This window comes from Camelus ferus, chromosome 18 (assembly GCF_009834535.1).
Source record: "Camelus ferus isolate YT-003-E chromosome 18, BCGSAC_Cfer_1.0, whole genome shotgun sequence".
Classification (NCBI taxonomy): domain Eukaryota; kingdom Metazoa; phylum Chordata; class Mammalia; order Artiodactyla; family Camelidae; genus Camelus; species Camelus ferus.
In genome coordinates, this window is record NC_045713.1 from 23998860 (window position 1) to 24016465 (window position 17606).

At 41.8% G+C, this 17606-nt stretch overlaps 1 protein-coding gene across 1 annotated transcript in view; it reads left to right on the forward strand.

Annotated features, from left to right (window-relative positions):
* RBFOX1 (RNA binding fox-1 homolog 1) overlaps positions 1-17606 on the forward strand; it is a 1962586-nt gene that overhangs the window by 1400783 nt on the left and 544197 nt on the right. The window contains exon 8 of the mRNA XM_032460724.1: positions 13734-13775. Within this exon, the coding sequence (XP_032316615.1) occupies positions 13734-13775 (42 nt within the window). The remainder of the gene's footprint in view (positions 1-13733; positions 13776-17606) is intronic.

Here is a 17606-nt window from a genome sequence, read left to right on the forward strand (position 1 = left end):
GGCCACCCTCACCCCAAGTCTTCCCTGAGAACCTGAAAACAGTGGGGCGTGTGAGCTTTCTTTAAGCCAACTTTAACACAAGGATCACAGTAGGTGATACAACCAGGGCCCCTGTAAAGACACAGGATGGCTCCCTATGGAAGAATTTAACATGATGGAAGAAAAATAAAAGCAAACAAGGCAGGTTGGGAAGGGGCTTGGGTCAGTACTGAACAACTGAAAGCTACTGTATTAGACATTTTATGAAGACGCAGGTTTCTCTCCATTGTACAGATGAGTCGGGAAGGCCAGGAGTGGGGCAGGGGCTGGGGGGGGACAGTGGATGAAAAAGCTATGGGTTCAGGTAGGTCTGGGCTGGACCCCTGGCTCTGCCCTTTCCTAACTCGGGGTACGTAGTTTAGCCTCTAAACCTCAGGCTGTCATCGATTCAGAGCAATACTAGCAATGAGACGACCTAACACACGAGGCAGTAAATATGGGGTAAGGAAGGCAGAACGCCTGGTGCTGGAGGAGAGGGGCTGAGACTGGAATAATTAACCCTCTAGGGTTTTGGAGGTGGCAGATGAGAGCTGCCAAACCCCTCCTTTCCTCCTGCGCTTCCTGGCTGGGCTCCAGCTGGACGCAAGACCATGACCACTGCTAGGGCACTTCAAAAAGATGGACCGAAAGAGGGCGGAGCAAAGGAGGCTGCCTGGAGAGCCCTGTGGCCTTACCTTCTGTGAAACTTCTGGAGATGTCCCCTGGCCTCTTCTGGGTATCCAGCACCTGTGAAGACAGGGGAGCCCTGATCCTAGAAGGACAAAGGAGCAGAGTTTCCGCTAAGTTGCAGTGAGGACCCTTGGCCACAATACTCCTCTAGATTTAATGGGCACAGAAACTGCCTGGGATCTCGGTAAACCCAGGTTCTGATTCAGGTGGTCTGAGCGGGGGTTTGAGATGCTGTATTTCTAATCAGCTTCCAGTAAGTGCTTATGCTGCTGGCCCCACGGATGCCACCTGGAGTTTCGAGGTCCTGCAGGACACTCCGGGGGTGGAGGGGGAACCGTGCTTGAGATTCTGCTCTTTGCATTTCCCTCCTCGCCCACCATCACCCACTCAACGGTGGAGCTGGACCATTTATCCTAGCTAAAGGGTCCTCCTTTCTTAGTGATTATCTCTCATGATGCCAATTACATTACACACTCAAATTAAATAAAATGCACCCTCTCAGATGCACTGCACACAAAAAGAATATTTATTTGAATATTAAGTACAAATAAGACCTCCCCTGGGATGATCTCAGGGCGCACTCGCCGAATTTAATTGCAAGGTTTTTTTGTTTTGTTTTTTTTCCCCACTCAGGTTCTTGAAGAACGCTACTTGTGAAAATATTTTCTTTCCGAAGGTAAAGCTGTGTTCTGTTGGTTTATTATTATTGTTATTTTAAATCTGAAGAGCTCTCTGAGCTCAGTCATTACTTCCAGTGTCTAATTAATACTGATGATGACAAAGCAAACAGCCAGGTGACCTAGATTTTCCTGTTAAATTGCCTGCAATTTACATGAATGCCTCCTCACTGTTTCAGAACTTTTGTGAGCCTACTTTCAGGAAAGATTCTTTAAGTTTAGGGTTTTAAGAGCTCATTTTTCATGAAGCCTGTGTCTTCCAGCCCCTCCCTCCATTAAGCTTTCCAGGAAGGGTGTGAATGGACGCACGCATGCGCGTGCACATACACACACACTCACACACACACACACACACACACACACACACACACACACAGCACTGGTAACAACCTCCAACCAGGCAACCCTTTCAGACAACTGAACTGGAAAATTAGAAAATGAATACTCCTCAAGCTTCTCCAGCTACAGGATCGTTCCCATTTCTTAAATGATGACATTTTGTGAAGTCACAGATCAGGAATGGAAAAGACCTCTTACAGCGATGCAGAGATTTCTCTAGATGCAGAAGGCAGTGTGGCTCAGAGAGCCAGCCTGGGGATGTCACCCGGCCTGCTTTACACCGGAAGGTCACTTAAATCCTTAGTTCCTTGTCTGGAGAATTGGTTCAGTGGGACTTAGTTCACCTCACTAGTTTGTTTTTTTTTTTCTTTCTGATAGTATAGTTGTTGTTACATGATTTCCTTCTCTTGGAATACTCTACCATTTGTGGACATGAACTTTTAATATCGCAGCACAAACCTTCCAGAAGTACCAGCCGCTTTTTAACACCTTCGTTTTCTACGGCGGTGCTATTGTCCACTCGGCACCTAAGCACGGAGCTGGGCGGGCCCAGTCCACTGCCAGTGTATAAAAAGAACAGATAGCAGCAACGGACAGAACTTTGGATTAAATCTGCTTCCTTGCATTGAAAAGGCACGTAAGCGGTGGCTTCTGTAGGGTGCTTCTCTAGTTGCTTTGCGAATATTAACTCATTCAAACCTTGTGATGACCCTTTGGGGTGAGGAATTTGTCCAAGGTCCCTAAGCTAATCGGTAGCAGGGTTGAGATTTGAACCTTAGAAATCTGGCTTTTAGAGTTTATCCTCTTAAGACGCCTCTCAAATGTCTCCCAATTAACATGATCAGGATGACTGCCCAGATCTGGCTATGGCCTGTGTATCTCTGCTGAATCTATTTAATTGGGATGCAGATTATAAAATTATCAACTTCTGAAAAAATGATCAGTTTTGCAATTTTGAATCAGAAAAAAAAACACCACCAAAGTCCAGTTGAAATATCTTAATTTAAAAATGTCTTGAGAACATATATTCCATTTAAGCAGAGATATGCAAATAGTATGTAAATCACCCACCTGGCCCTCCTCACTCTTTCTCACCTCTGGATGTGGAGAGGGGGATGATGGGAAAATCTGAGCTGAGAGCCCCACGCTATATAATCAGAGTTCTCCGGCTATAGGTTAATGATGGTCCCAGGAGACAGGTTCAGGGAAGCATGCCAAGCCCTTTTAGTTCCTCAGGACATTTTGGTGAGTGTTCAAATTTTCTTGGATTGAGCAAGGGCTTGGGGTGGGGTTATGGGAGCAATTATAACCCTTGTTTATGAAAGAAAGGAATGGTGATTGCTTCTACATCTGAAACAAACAGAAATCATCCTTCTAATAAACACAATTGTTTTCTCCCTCCCTCCTCTGCCTCAGTTCACAAAATACTTTATTAAATCTGGAGAATAAAAATGTGCCTGGGGTAATGGTTTATTATTAGAATAAATAATAGGCAATACGTTTCCCCCACCTTGCAAGTTACCAGTTCCCGGATGCAAAGGCGTTTTCTGGTTTCCCTTGTAAACGTGCGTCCGTGTGTCAGGCCAGCCCGGCTCTTTGTGGCCAGGGGCCGCCCTTCCCTTCACTTCGAGACCAGCATCAAGCCTGAAATTAACAACTCCGAGAGACTGCATCCTTGCAGGAAGCAGATGGATGCGGGAGGCTGGAGGGGATCCGTGCCAGGTGCTGCCTGTGGCTGCCACCTCTTGCTTGGTGTTTGTCTATCTAATCCATCTGCCTACACAGCTTTGTTCCAGATCTGGGGGACTTGTTCTGTTGCTAATGGGGTATTTAACAAGTGGGTGCATGGCACAGCTAGTGCAAAAAGCATTTCCTCCAGAGGCAACAGACCTTTAAAACCTGTTATTTGAGGCTTGCTGAAGTTCTGCGGGCATCCTGACCTCTGACACCCCTTTAATCAGATAACCAACACTTGACTCTCCCCGGCAACTTACATTTGTAACAACTTACAGCTGTCTCATGATAAGCACCAATATCATCAAACGATATGGTTTTACAGGGAACAGCGGGAGAAGGAGAGCTCACTCAGTGTGGTGTAGTGCCTGGCATGTACCATACTATAGGTCATTTAAGTGCTAAAAGTTCTAAGTAATTTGAGATTTTTAGGACATGCTCCATAAATTACCCTCAAGATTTGCTAGCCATCAATAAAGTATGTTCGAGTTTTCAGTCTTTGGGTTTATCTGTTCATGTTTACATATAAGAACAAATCAATGATTTTTTTTTTTTCTGATTAGTGTTCAGCCTTGCCAACTCTTTTCTCCACCTGACCTCCTTGGGTTCCCCTCTAAATTTGGCACCTTTACAAAAATTGGATGAGATTTTAGCAGCAGATTCTGGTTCTTCCCCAGGGTTGAAATGAAAATGTTGGGGGAGAGATGAGTGGATTCCCCAAGTTCCTGCCAAACGTATTTTCTTTAATAACACAACGTGCACCAGAATTGAGTTAATTAATCAATTAACTGACTTGACTGGTTGTGTTTTTTGTTTTCACTTTTTTCAGTTGATTGTTTCTCACTTCCTTTTCTGAATCCTAAACACTTAGTACTTTCAAGCACTTTTTTTTTTTGAAACTTAGACCAAAAAGAAACCACCACCACAGCAAGTGATGAAGTCTTTGCTTATTTGACATAAACTATCCTGTTTTCTTGGAACCAGAGGACACACTTCATTGTAGGATACAGTTAGAAAAAACCACTGGGCTTTATCACAACCATATGATGGCTTGGATTATATTTAGGGATTTTGGGTCTTCATAAACTCAGATCTTCTCATAAACATTTCATCTAAGAACCCAGAAGTAGGGAGGGCAGATCAACCTTCCTCTTTATTTTATTCTTCACTTTTCTACTGGAGAGAATCTACACTAAAATATGTCATGTCCCTGAAAAATTGAAGTTGAACTTTTCCCCAGATGTAACCCTTTGGGTGCTCTGGGCAGTTACTTATAGCTACCATTTATTGAGTACCTACTATGTGCCAGGCCAGACTGGGTTTGATGCTGCTGTACAATTTCTCATTTAATACATGACAATAAGCCTATAACTCTCAGCTTTTTGAATTATTTTATTATGACTGCTGTTCATTTGAGTTTACAAAAGCAGGACATGCTCATTGCCAGAAGTTGAATTAATATAACAGAATCCAAGGTTAAAAATGAGAAACAGCCTCATGACTCCCTCATTATTATTCTCACTTCTGGGATATAATTTTTGTGCTTTTGTTTGTAATCTGGTGTTTATCATTCCAGACTTTTTCCATGTGTGAGTGAATATTTGCATGTGTGTACCTACATACAGGTTTTAAACAATGGATTGTATTTTAAAAATTGGTTAAACTTGTTTGTGTTGTTCATTCTCTCGTGAACACCTTGCCATTTCAGTAAATTGCTAATGTACCCATAGTATTCCATAGTATAGATCAAGGGTTGGCAAGTGATGGTCCCAAGCCAAATCTGGCCCACCACTTGTTTCTGTAAATAAAGTTTTATTGAAACACAGCTGCAGCCATTTGTTTGCACAGTGTTCATGCGCTGCTTTCTTGCCACAATGGCAGGGTTGAATTGGGGTAGCAGAAACAGAAACTCTATGGCCTCCAAAGCCAAAAATATTTACTATTTGGATCTTTATTGAAAGAGTTTCCTCGCCCCCGTGTGTTAGACGAACCACAATTTATTTAACCAGTACTGATGGACATTGATATTTTTGTATGTTCCTCTGTGAGAAGCATGGCCCTTCCTTCCCTGTTTGTGCTCGGGTTCCATTACGGAGGCTCCTAGGAGAGGAAGCTCTGAATGGAAGGAAATGCATGTTCCGTGTTGTGAGAGCTGCCAGCCAGCCTCCAACAGGTGGCAGCACTTGACGCTCTCGTCCACAGGGCTGGGAGTGGCTGTTGACCCGCCCATCTCAAAAGGATAAAATCAAACCTTTCAAAAGCTCAAGCCAGCTATTGTCCTCATATTTTGGGGGTTTTTTGTTGTTTTTTTTTTTTTGAGAAAAGGAATCTGTGACTCAAAAAACGCCATTATTTCAGCCAAATTCACATGGCCTATGGGGAGTAAAGCCAGGATTTAAAACCAAATTGCTCTAGTGCTCCCTCTGGCTCTTACATTGATTTTAAAAGCAATTTCTAGTATCTGTTGAATTATTTGAACGTGCGAGGTGCTTTGCTTAGCGCGTTACATGGATTATCTTACTTTTGTGCTCACAATAAAATTAGAAGCTAGGTGGGCACCCTCAACGTCCCGTTATACAGATGGGGAAACTGAGAACAGAGAGACGATGTGATGTGGCTAATGTTACGTAGATGATGTGTAGTGACTGGACTCAGGCAGTCTGATTCCTGAGCCTTAGTGTTCACTGGGGACAAAACTTGACTTGCAAAAGGACCAATGGGTTGTTATTGGAAAAATATAATTTAATAGAAAGTATCTCAATCTAAACCCAGTCTAAACCACAGGAAGCAAAGTGTGCAGATCTGTGCATTTGTGAAGCCAGACATCACGGTCATTTCGTGCCTTGTAGGAGAGAACCACAAGCATGTAAACAGCCAGCAGAAGAGCACCTGCTTAGGGTAAATGAGGTGCAGATCAGAGGGTGGGTTGAAAATGGGGGTATCTTTGGTTTAGCTTGGTTTCCTTGATACTGGGGGCTGTGAACTGCAGTGATTCAGAGACTTGAGTCATCTGGATAGTAATTCCCTCTCTAATACTTACTACCTTTGTGACATCAGGAAGTCATTCAGCCTGTATGTACCTCAGTTTCCCCATCTGTAAAATGGAGCTAAGGACGCTGTCTACTCACAAAGTGGTGAGCACTAACCGAAGTCTTCCTAAAAAGCAGTTAACACATTTTTCTGGTGCGTTGTAAACATGTCATCAGTTTTAGCTACTGTTAATATGAAATTTATTTTGCTAAAGGTGATTAAAATAATTATTTTCCTGCCAGCATAGTTAACATCTAGCAAAATATAAAGGTTTTACAATATCAGTGTGCTTTCTGCACCTCCACCCCTTCAACCAGTGTTTTCTCTCTTACTTTGTCCTACCTTTGACCGTGCTGTTTGCAATATCATCTTCCCAAATCCTTGAGTAGGTTAGCCCAGCCAGCTCTTACTCATCCAGGAAGGGTTAGACCAAGGGCTCCGTCTGCTGAGAGACCTGACTGACACCTCCTTCTACTTTTTCTATGCACAATAGGCTGAGTTGTTGCCTCTTTCCTTTGGGTGCCTGGAATACCCTGTTTTCTCTTATTATCACACATATGACCCTGTGTTGTAATCTTCATCTTACTCATCTCTCTTCCCTTCTCTTCGAGTTTGTTTGTTTTTTTTTTTTTTTTAGGAGAGACACTGTGTATCATTTACATCTGCATCCCCTCCCATAGCACAGGGCTAGTCAGATAATAAGAACTCAGAGAACACATGTCAAAAAATCCTGAAATGCATTAAAGAAAAGGCATCCTGTGGCCCTCATCCTGGGTCCTCTGAAGCACGTTTTTATAGGAGAATGCCATCGTATTTCAGAAGAACTTATAGTGATTATGAAAACGGAGAATTTGAGACAGTTACGAAGGTGCCAATTGATTTGATTTATTGAGTTTTATGCTGCTAGGCTTCTTTGATGCTTTTGTCCTGAGTAATTCACAAATGTCCTGAAAACTGAAGTTTCCAACATTATATTACTACAAACAAGATGACATGCATATCTATTGATTCATTCATTTACCGTGTGTCTTCATATTTCTTAGGACTCCTACTTTTCCCAATGTCCTTGACAATTATTTGCCCTTTCATAATCCCACTGGGATTTTCACACATTCCCCTCTCTCCTTGAAATAATTTTTTTTCATTCTTTCTCTGAATACATTTCCTAAAAAAAGAACCAACCAACCAAACAAAAAACCACTAATACCTTTTTTCAGCTCTAAGACAAGATTGATATCCCTTCTATGTACAGTTAGCACATCTTATATCCCTTCATTGTAACAAATATTCTCTATATTGCAACTGTCAGTTGACTCAATCTTTTTCCCCACTTACACAGTGAGCTTCAGAAGTCTTCTCCGCTATTGTATTCCCAGTGCCTAGAACAACATCTGACATTCAGAAGGTGATTCATATACACATACACATAGATGTATTTGTTGAACACATGGACAAACAGATAAACAGATTCCGAACATCATCCTGATCTTCAGAAAAAGAAAGCTGAGTAAGACTCAGTTCTTCCACTTGCAGATCCGGTGGGATGTGTGGGAGGGGAAATCAGTCTGGTAATAGGGTCAGAATCAAGCGGGAAGAACTGAAGAGAGAGAGCTCAGAGTCAGGAGAAGATGAAGAAGGCTGAGTCTGAGAAAGATTCTGTGTCCATGAGGGCCAGAGGAAGACAGGAGGTGGGGGTAGAGGAATCCCTGCTATTAAACATCCCGTACAATTCAGGAGAGCAAAGGGTCTCCTGCTGGAGTTTATTGCTTCAGTTTCTAACCTTTCATAAGTGCTTAGTTGGCAGCCCTATCGAGAGTGGTATTTGATTCTCTGGAAGCATCTTAAAAGAGCAGCAGCAGACCTCCCACTTTCCCCTTTTTCATTTAGGCTATAAAATATATTGGTTTTGTGCATTACTGCCGTGGGAAAAAAAAAGCACATGGTTATTTCCAATGAAATGGCATTTAGTGAAGTGCACATGTAGGATATTTTTCAAGGCTGGCTTTTCAAAAGTACATAGGAAGGGTCTTCATAACAGATGGTAAGGAGTTACAGGTGCCTTTTCCCCCTGAACCTCTCCCATAATGGTGATGGGGAATTTTTTAAAGAACCTCAGTGGATCTAGCAATAACTTAGTAAGCCTTCAGAGCATCACTACACCTTGCTTAGAGTGTTGTGTGGTGACCACAGTTGCAACAGAAACAGAGACCCCCCCCCCCCGATGGGGCTCAGCCTGTCTTGCATAACCGGCTATTTGCACTTGACAATCACTGGGTAAAGAAGGGGCAGTCACCAGCCACCTTACACGGCAGATGTGAGTATTACTCAGCTGACTTCTAACCAGACAGGTAATGGCAGGTGTAGGCTCTGTTAGGCAGCAGTAGAATATGGTGGCGATGACATCCAACTCACAAAGAATCTAATGGATTGGACGGGAACATGGCCCCAGAGGAGACGCAGGATATTGTCACTAGCATATAGGCAATGTTACTAGAACAAGGATGCTGTGCAGGAAGGAGTATTGCCATCACTCTTTAATTGCGTCTCCCATTTAGTTTTATGTTTCACCTGTAGATACGTGGTCTATTTTGAGTTAATTTTTATATAAAGTGTGAGGTTTAGGTCAAAATATTTGTTGGTTTTTTTTTTTTTTTTTTGCATACAGATGTCCAATTATTCTAACATCATTTGGTTTAGGGTATATCAGTTCTTCTGGTTTTTATTTTTTAAGTGGATAGTCTAAGGTTAGGATACATATACTTAACTTCTCCCCCTCCACCTACAATTAATATTTTATCATTTCATTTGGGATGTGGGAACCTTATTGCCATATACGTCCTTTACCTTTCTCTCTTTATGTTGCTTTTATCTTATGTATTGCATATGCATACACTGAAAGTCACGTTACACACTTTTGTAATGTGTCTGCTTTCAACCAATAAACACACAACATTGTAAAATGATCGTAACTCAATAAAAAAATGTTAAAAAGAAAAACCAATAGACATATGTGAAAGAACCCAAGAGGAGCAGACTGGTCTCTTATGTTTATATTTACACATAAATATACCATTTCCTTTGCTCATCCTTTTTTCTTGACATTCCATATTTCCTTCTGGTATTATATTCCCTTTGTCTGGTGATTCCTGTAGCAATTATTTCAGAGCAGTTCAACCGGCAAAGGATTTTCTGAGTTTTCTTAATATTTCACCTTCATTTCTAAAGGATACTTTTTATTGGATTTAGAATTCTGGATTGATGTTTCTTTTCTTTTAGCATTTAGAAAATCATGTGCCACCGCCTTCCTGACTCCTTGTTTTTTATTTGTTTGCTTAAATGAGAAACCCACAGTTATCTGAATTGTTACTCTCTTATAAATATTGCATCCTTCGTCTCTGGCTATTTCCTAAGCACCCCCCCAACCCCAGGTTTTAAAAGTTTGATTATATTTGGATGTAACTTTCTTTGGGTTTATCTCTTTAGGGTTTGCTGAACGTCTTGAACTTGTGGATTTATATCTTTTGCCAAATGTAGGGAGTTTTCAGCCATTATTTCCTCAAATAATTTTTCTGCAGCGAACTCTTTATCTTTATTCTAGGATTAGTGATGTGAATGTTACACCTTTTGCTGTTATTACACGTCCCTGAGTTTCTTTTTCTTTTCAATATTTTTCTCTCTTTGTTTAGTTTGGATACTTTTTACTGGTATGTACTCATGTTCACTGAGTTTCCTCTGCTATCTTCATTCTACATTAGAACTCATTCAGTGACTATTTTTTATTATTTATTAAAATTTACGTTATTAATTTTACAGTTCTAAAATTTCCACTTGGATCTTCTTTATATATTTGTGTGTGTGTGTATGTGTATATATATATATATTTTGGGGGGGGGCTGGCACTATTTTTTTTTCATTAGTTTTAACTGTGTTTTCCCTTACTTGCTGGACCATGTTGCTAATAGCTGCTTAAAATCTGTATTTGATAATTTCAACATCTGTGGCATCTCAGTGTTGGTGTCTGTAACTGTCTTTTCCCACATGAGTTTAGATTTTCGTTTTTCTTTGTATGCCAAGTAATTTTGGTTATATCCTGGGTATGCTGAATCTTATGTTATGAGACTCTGGATCCTGTTTAAATCCTATGGAAATTATTGATATTTCTCTTTTGGCAGGTAATCAATCCAGTTGGATTAGGCTGACAGTTTCTAGCTCCTTCTATGGTTTTGTTTCCAATATCAGTTCTGTAGTCAAAGCCTTTGCAGTGATAGTTGGAACTGTCCCACGTGTGTGCCTCCCAGTGGCCAGTCTGCAAGCTGAGCGTTTGTTTATGCAGTTCAATTTTCAAAGTCTGTGGTATCTGTTTAGGGTCCCACGCACACTCATATAGCACAGAGGTGAGTCCAGAGTTCATAAAAGTAGTACCTGGGGTCATTTTCCCAAACTCTTTCCTCCTTAGGATCCTCAAAGTTTTGTTTTTTGTTTTTTTTTTTGGTCCTTTGGTTTTTATTTCCTAGGGCTCCCTTTTTGGTCCTCCAGCCAAAAAGCTGGTGCTTTGTAACCTTGTTCACATGTTTGTTACTGAGCCTGAATTTGGGACCAAGTAGTAAGAGGAGAGAGAAAATCCAGCAGGGGGTTGCCTCACCTCCTGAGACCACAGTGTCTCAGATCACAGAGGAAGGTTCCCTCCCGCAGAGTGCTGGGCGTCTCTCTGTGTCTGCGCCTGGATGCCCAGTTCTGGGCTCTAGGCTCTCTTGAATCCATGCCAACGGATACTGATGAAGGGAAGTGGGGGAGGAACTCACCTCTTAGCTGATATTCTGCTCTGCTTCCCCACTCCACATGCTACTGTTCACTTTTCAGAGACCTCACATAGTTGTGCCACGCATTCTCTCCAGATTTTATAGTTTCATCGATAAGGGGAGACAGGCTGAAGTGTTTACTCCATCTTACCTAGAACCCGACCCTCATCACCCGCTTCACTTACTTTACTGTGGGAAAATACACGCAAAATAAAAGTTCCCATTTTATCCACTTCAAAGTGTACAATTTAAGGGCACTAAATACATGCAGAATATTGTGCAACCACCACTGTCTAGTCTGAGTACTTTCTCATCCCCCCAAATGGAAACTCCAGACCCAGGAAGTGCTCACTCACTCCCCATTGCCCCTTCCCCAAGTCCCCTGGCAACCACTAATCTACTTTCTGTCCCTATGAATTTTCCCTACTTTATTTTTAAACAGTTTATGGAGATATAAACTTTACGTACCATATATACTTCACATACCATAAAGTTGCCTGTTTCAAGTGTATAATCCACTGTGTGTGTGTATTTTGTATATTTAAATTGTACCCATTTCCTTTTAGTATTTTTTTTTTTTTTTTGTATTTCTTAATTGAAGTATAGTCAGTTTACAACGTTGTGTCAGTTTCCGGTGTACAGCACACTGCTTCGGTCATACATGAATATACATATATTTGTTTTCATATTCTTTTTCACTGCAAGCTACTACAAGATATCAAAGATAGTTCCCTGTGCTGCACATTGTGAACTTGTTGATCGGATTTTGTGAGAATCCTCCGGTATTTCGACACGAGAGACTCTCTGCCAGAGTTCAGTAGGTGTTCTGTGCGATTCAGCGGGTTCGTAGATGTAATTCTCGGTGTATTTGTGGAAGAGGGCGAGCCATGAGTCTCTCTACTCTGCCATCCTGGTTCCTCCCACCTCTTCCTTTTCATATTTTGGAGTGTTTCCTCCCATGCCTTTCCCCTTTCTTTTCTTTTAGCCTTCTTTTTCTTTAATGCTCTATTTCACTGTATTTTTAACACGAAATAAGAATCATAACATTTGTGCTCTTTAGTCGTTTCTTTTATTAAAAGCTAAATGGTGCCTCGGAAGCATTTCCCAGCTCCCCGTTTTTCAAAACAATGGCTCTAAATGCTATACATTTTGCCATCCTATCCGTGTGCTATAATTTACTTTTAATTTTTTTGTTATTGCACATTGTAATATTTATATTTTAGGTAAAGAATGCTGCAGTTAATCGATACATAAATAAAACTTTGTGCACGTCTGTATTTTCTCAGGAGCCGTTCTTAGGTGATATTTCTAGGTTAAAGGGCATAGCAAAGCACCGATTTATAGATTTTGGGCTCTGGCGTGTCCTAAATAATGATTCCTGGTTCTGTTTTGGAGAAAGTAAGAAAGAAACCTTCAGTATAAAATACATAAAATATACATCAAAAGTTAGCTCCTGAACCTTCTTCTCCTTTTGTAAAAGTTTCAAAAACTTGCACTATATTGCCAGATGCTAGAAGTCAGGGGTGACCTCACTGGTGAAAAACAAATGCTAGAAATACACAGGATAAGTAATGGATGCAGACCTAACTTTTATTTCAGCTTAGCTGTCTGAGTTGAAGGTGGAGTCAGCCAGTCCCCATAGAGGCAGAGTGACCAGATGTCCCAGTCCAGCTCGTCCATCCCACTTCACATCATTCCAGGCAGAATCATTCATACCACCCTACCCCTCCTTTAACTCACATGTATTCTTTGCTGTTCAGACAATGAATGATATGATCCCTCTAAAGACATGTTCTTCATTTTAAGAAGTGCACTTTGGTAGGGCAAGGATAATCAACGTATGGTGTGGGTGTCACTAATCTTTTTTTTTTTTTTTTTTTTTTTTTTTTTTTTTTGAGCTTATGGCAGATACCACACATTGATCAAGGTTTCTTTCTCTGGTATAAGCATCGACCTGAGAATTCTCCCCAGCACAGTCCTATGGGGACATAATGCTATGTGATTGGAACAAGACCATAAAGTGTAATCCATCTGCCAAGGCGTGTAGGTGATACTGTTGGCCCTGAACATCGGCAAAGATGCTGTGTCACAGCCAGAACTTACTCCTAGCCACCTTGAGTGGATCTCATGGGAAGAATGCCCGCACCTGGCAGGGCAAAGGAGGAGCCTTGACCCCTGGCGGATTTTGCCCCCCTCTCTACTACATCCCTCTCCTCTCCCACCCTCAAGACTCTGGCTCATCCTGGTTGTGTTTCTGACTCCCGTGACTGAAACGCCAAGTGGAGCTGAGGCTGTTTGGACCTAACGAACACATGAAATCCATAATTAATTAATTCTGGGTCTGCTTTGAACCAAGTGATTAGGAGTAACTTTCCATTTTCTTTCATGCTGTTTTCATGCAGAACCGTCTGATTCCCCCCCCCCCCCCTTCTTCTTTCCTTTGTAGGTTTCAAGACAACAGATGAATTGTGAAAGGGAGCAGCTAAGGGTAGGTGCACCTGCTTGGAAAATATTTCCTGGTTATCGTTTCTGTGTGATAAGCAAAAATTTCCTCGTCTCTCCCCAGACGCAGGGTTCTAAATAGCGGGCTTCATCTTAAGACTGGTTGAGTTGAAATTATTTATCCCAGCTAATTTAGTATTGATTGAGCTGGTAAATACAGTCTATCTTCTTTTGAAGTGCCATTATAGTAGATATGGATTTTTTGATTTAGATTCAGCAATAAATACTTCTCTTCTGGAATTTGTTTGACATCATTGTACTCTTTTTATGTACGACACGAGTTCTAAGTAATAACAAAGGTCGAAAGAATGTCTTGCTGCCTTCTTAATGTGAAGGCCAGGCGCTTTGCTGAGTGGCTCAAAAGCTCTCTTGCTGTTAACTGGGGTTAATAAGCCAAGGACATTTTCTAGGGGAATTCAAGCCCTCCGTAGACATTTCAGTTTTACTGGCATTTGTGTATCTAGGAGAAGGAGACAGAATTTTAAACCTCATATGCTGTTTACCTTCCTTAAAAGTGAAACTCTCACAGCGCTGAAGTGCATTAGATGTAAACAGTGTTCCCTAGATGAGGAGAGAATGGTTTGCTTGTAAATGCAGCTTGGTGGCTTTGTTCTGCTTTTAAGATGTCATAGTTGAGATCCTTCTTGGCATGGGTATGGTATTTTAAGAAATATCTGTATTGCTCGCCCCCCACTCCATTTGTATGTTTTAAAAATGCATCATGTTTTGGATGGATGAATTTGAAGTCATAATTAGCCTGTCTTTAATGTCACTGATGGAAATCGGCAATTTTTTTTTTTTTTTTTTTACCGGACAGTGTGCCTTCAAGTCATGTTTCCACATTGTTATACAAACTAAAGGCATCTGCAACTTTTAAAATCGTAACAGTGAGGTGTGGGGTTGAGGGACCCTTGTGCTGAGAGAGATTTAATACACCAGCATAATTTATAAAAGCATTCTAATGCCATGTGTACGCGACCTGGTAACTTTTCAGAGCATTTCCTTAACGCCACTCTTGAGATGACCATGATTTGCAGAGTTATTTCCATTTTACAATTGCTTTTGGCATCAGGTTTGTTAAACCCTTCAGTAAAACGGACAGCAAAAATCCAGTTGCATGGAACCGAGAGAGCGGGCTGAGGTTTCCTTCCCCTTTTATGCATACTTATTTCCTGTGGTATCCCAGCCTGGCCAGCTCACTATTAACCTCTCATCTCTACCCGCTTCACTCCTAAGTACCTGTGCCTGCATTAGTTGTGACTCCTTCATGAAACAGCCTTCAATGTGTTTTAAGCTTTCCTGAGGTCTCTTATTGCTTTTCCCTGCAGTCTGAATCACTGGCTCATCCTAGTAAATAATGTATTGCAACTTCAGATTTCTCTTCCTGTTGGGATGGGGACGATGGCCAGAACTAGGTCAGAGCTAGATAAAGAGGCAGTGTGCTTTTGTCTCCAGGAGTCCCTGATAAATTCCTCAGAATTAAGATAAAATTGAAATCTCTATCGCAAATGAGACTAGCCTGGTAAATTATGGACGTGGGAGGTGATGAAGTGCTTGTGTGCGGCCTGAGGGGTTTATTAGTTCGCTTTGATGAGGACATGGTCAACAGGGGTGTGGTTTCAGAACAAGAATGGAGCCCCCCCCCCCCAACTCTGTTAAATCAATTCAAGCTGTGATATGATATGATGGGCCGTATAGTTTCCCCTAACGTGTGGCTCCTGTAAGACCATCTCTGACTTCAGGGACTGGTGCTTTGTGTGTTTTTGCTGTTGCGGTCTGTTGTAGATTTTCAAGTGATTTATGTTTTGAATCGACAGATACATTTAAATCGACGGGACGCACATTTACGTGGTTCGAAATTTAAATGATACCAAAGGGCATGCAGTCAAGGTTTCCCCTCCTATTTGAATCTTAGGCATCCAGCTCCCTCCTGGGAGGCACTCAACATTATCAGGCACTGCCCCATCTTTTGACAGCTCTGTCTCTTCAGTGGTTAATTTCTCTGACTTCTCCCTGTCTGTTTTCTTTCTTTTTTACCTCACGGATCTCTCCCCTCCTTTTACTCCTTTCTTATGTTTATACTCAGCTCTTCCTATAACCTGAAAAGAAAACACCCTTGATTAAGGTGATTGTGTTTTTTTTAAGGAGACACAATTTTTAGGAGTACAACTTATAACTCTCCACTTGTATCCCTGAAATCTGATAACATAACGGACCATACTCACGCAGGAATATAAACTTGGCAACATGGCCATGGTCCAGTCATCCAGTGTAGCAAATCTGGAAATGCAGTTTGGTGCTTTATTTAAAAGGCATTTTAAGAAGTATGGCTGGCAGGCGGACACCCTTAAATGATGCTGGTAACTAAACAGAGATCTGTTTTTCTCTCACTGTCTCTCTCTCCAAGCAAAAATAATAATATTTCATTTCATTGAGAGAGCCAGGTATTAGCATTTCAGATGAGAACCAGGATTCATGAACACGTGGTTTCTATACCTGCGTACCTGCGGGAAGTGATGCAGCATAAATCTTAGGGGCTGGGAAGCGCCACTTGCTCAAAGAAGGTGAAGGGAGCTTTTACAAAACCAAACAAGACACAACAGAGAGACCCACAAGGCTGAACAAAGAAAAGAAGTATGAGAAAGCTGCCTGAGTTCTGACAGTTTCCGCGGTTGATGTCCTGGTGGTGTCTTTACAAGAGAACTGCTTCTCACCCAGTTAACAAATCCTAGAGGCTGATTTGGGCGAGCCCGAGCAGGAAAGGCATGCCACCAGACTTCGGGAGGACCAGAGCTTCGAGGCTGAAAGCCGTCAGAACCCGCGCAGGGGTAGGGACTAACCGTTCATGGATCCTGATGACGGATTCCCGGAAAAGGACTCTGATTGGTCCAGCCTGGGGCCGTTGCTCACTCTGGTCCAATCAGCTGTGCTCCGGGGAGCCGTCCGGATAAACCTAGTCACCCAGGGCCAACCTTTGCAGCGGGACTGGATTATCAGAGAAAAGAGAGCCACTGTCAGAGAGTACACATCCCCAAGGATGTCCGCTACACTTCCCAAACGTAGAGACCAGAACCCAGCAAAGGACTCAGGGAAGTGGGTGCGCTACACCCCGCCGGTGGCACAGCGTTTCCCAGCGTGGAGGACACCGACCCTGTATGACCCTCCCAGCTTCCGGGCGGTGAACGTCAAGTCAGCGTGAAAGCGTGAACCACTTAGCAACTTACTCCCTTTTCAATTCTCTCGCGATCCTTTTTATGTCGATGAGAAACTCTCGGTTTAAACTAAAGTATCTTTAACAAGTCTCTACCGATTTCTAAGCTCTCTTTTTTAACAGAAGCGGAGTGTGCCTCGGGCTTAAAGCCTGCAGCAGCCAAAGCGTCTATCTAGACTTTAAAAACACTGTTTGCAGGCTGTGGTGGTGGCTAAGATCGAGGGGCCTGGAGCTAGGCCTACTGAGATAAAATTGAGACTCTGCAATTTAGTACCACCCGTGTTACTTAAATCTTCTGTGCCTCCAATCCCTCCTCTTTTAATGGAGGTAATAATTGTGCATATTTAATAAGTTGTGTGTGTGTGTGTGTGTGTAAGCAAGCAAACCAAGATTAAAATAATTAATGCATATGAGGTTCTCAGAACAGTGTCTGGTGTAGAAAGGGTTTTTAATAATTGTTAGGCATTAATTTTTTCCCCATTAACTTATATTTATGACTACTGATATTGGTTTCTCATTTGCAGTGGCAACACAAAGTTTCCTTGGCAAGTCCATCTATTGAGGTTAAAAATGAGTTGCTATAAAGATAAATATTAACTACATAAT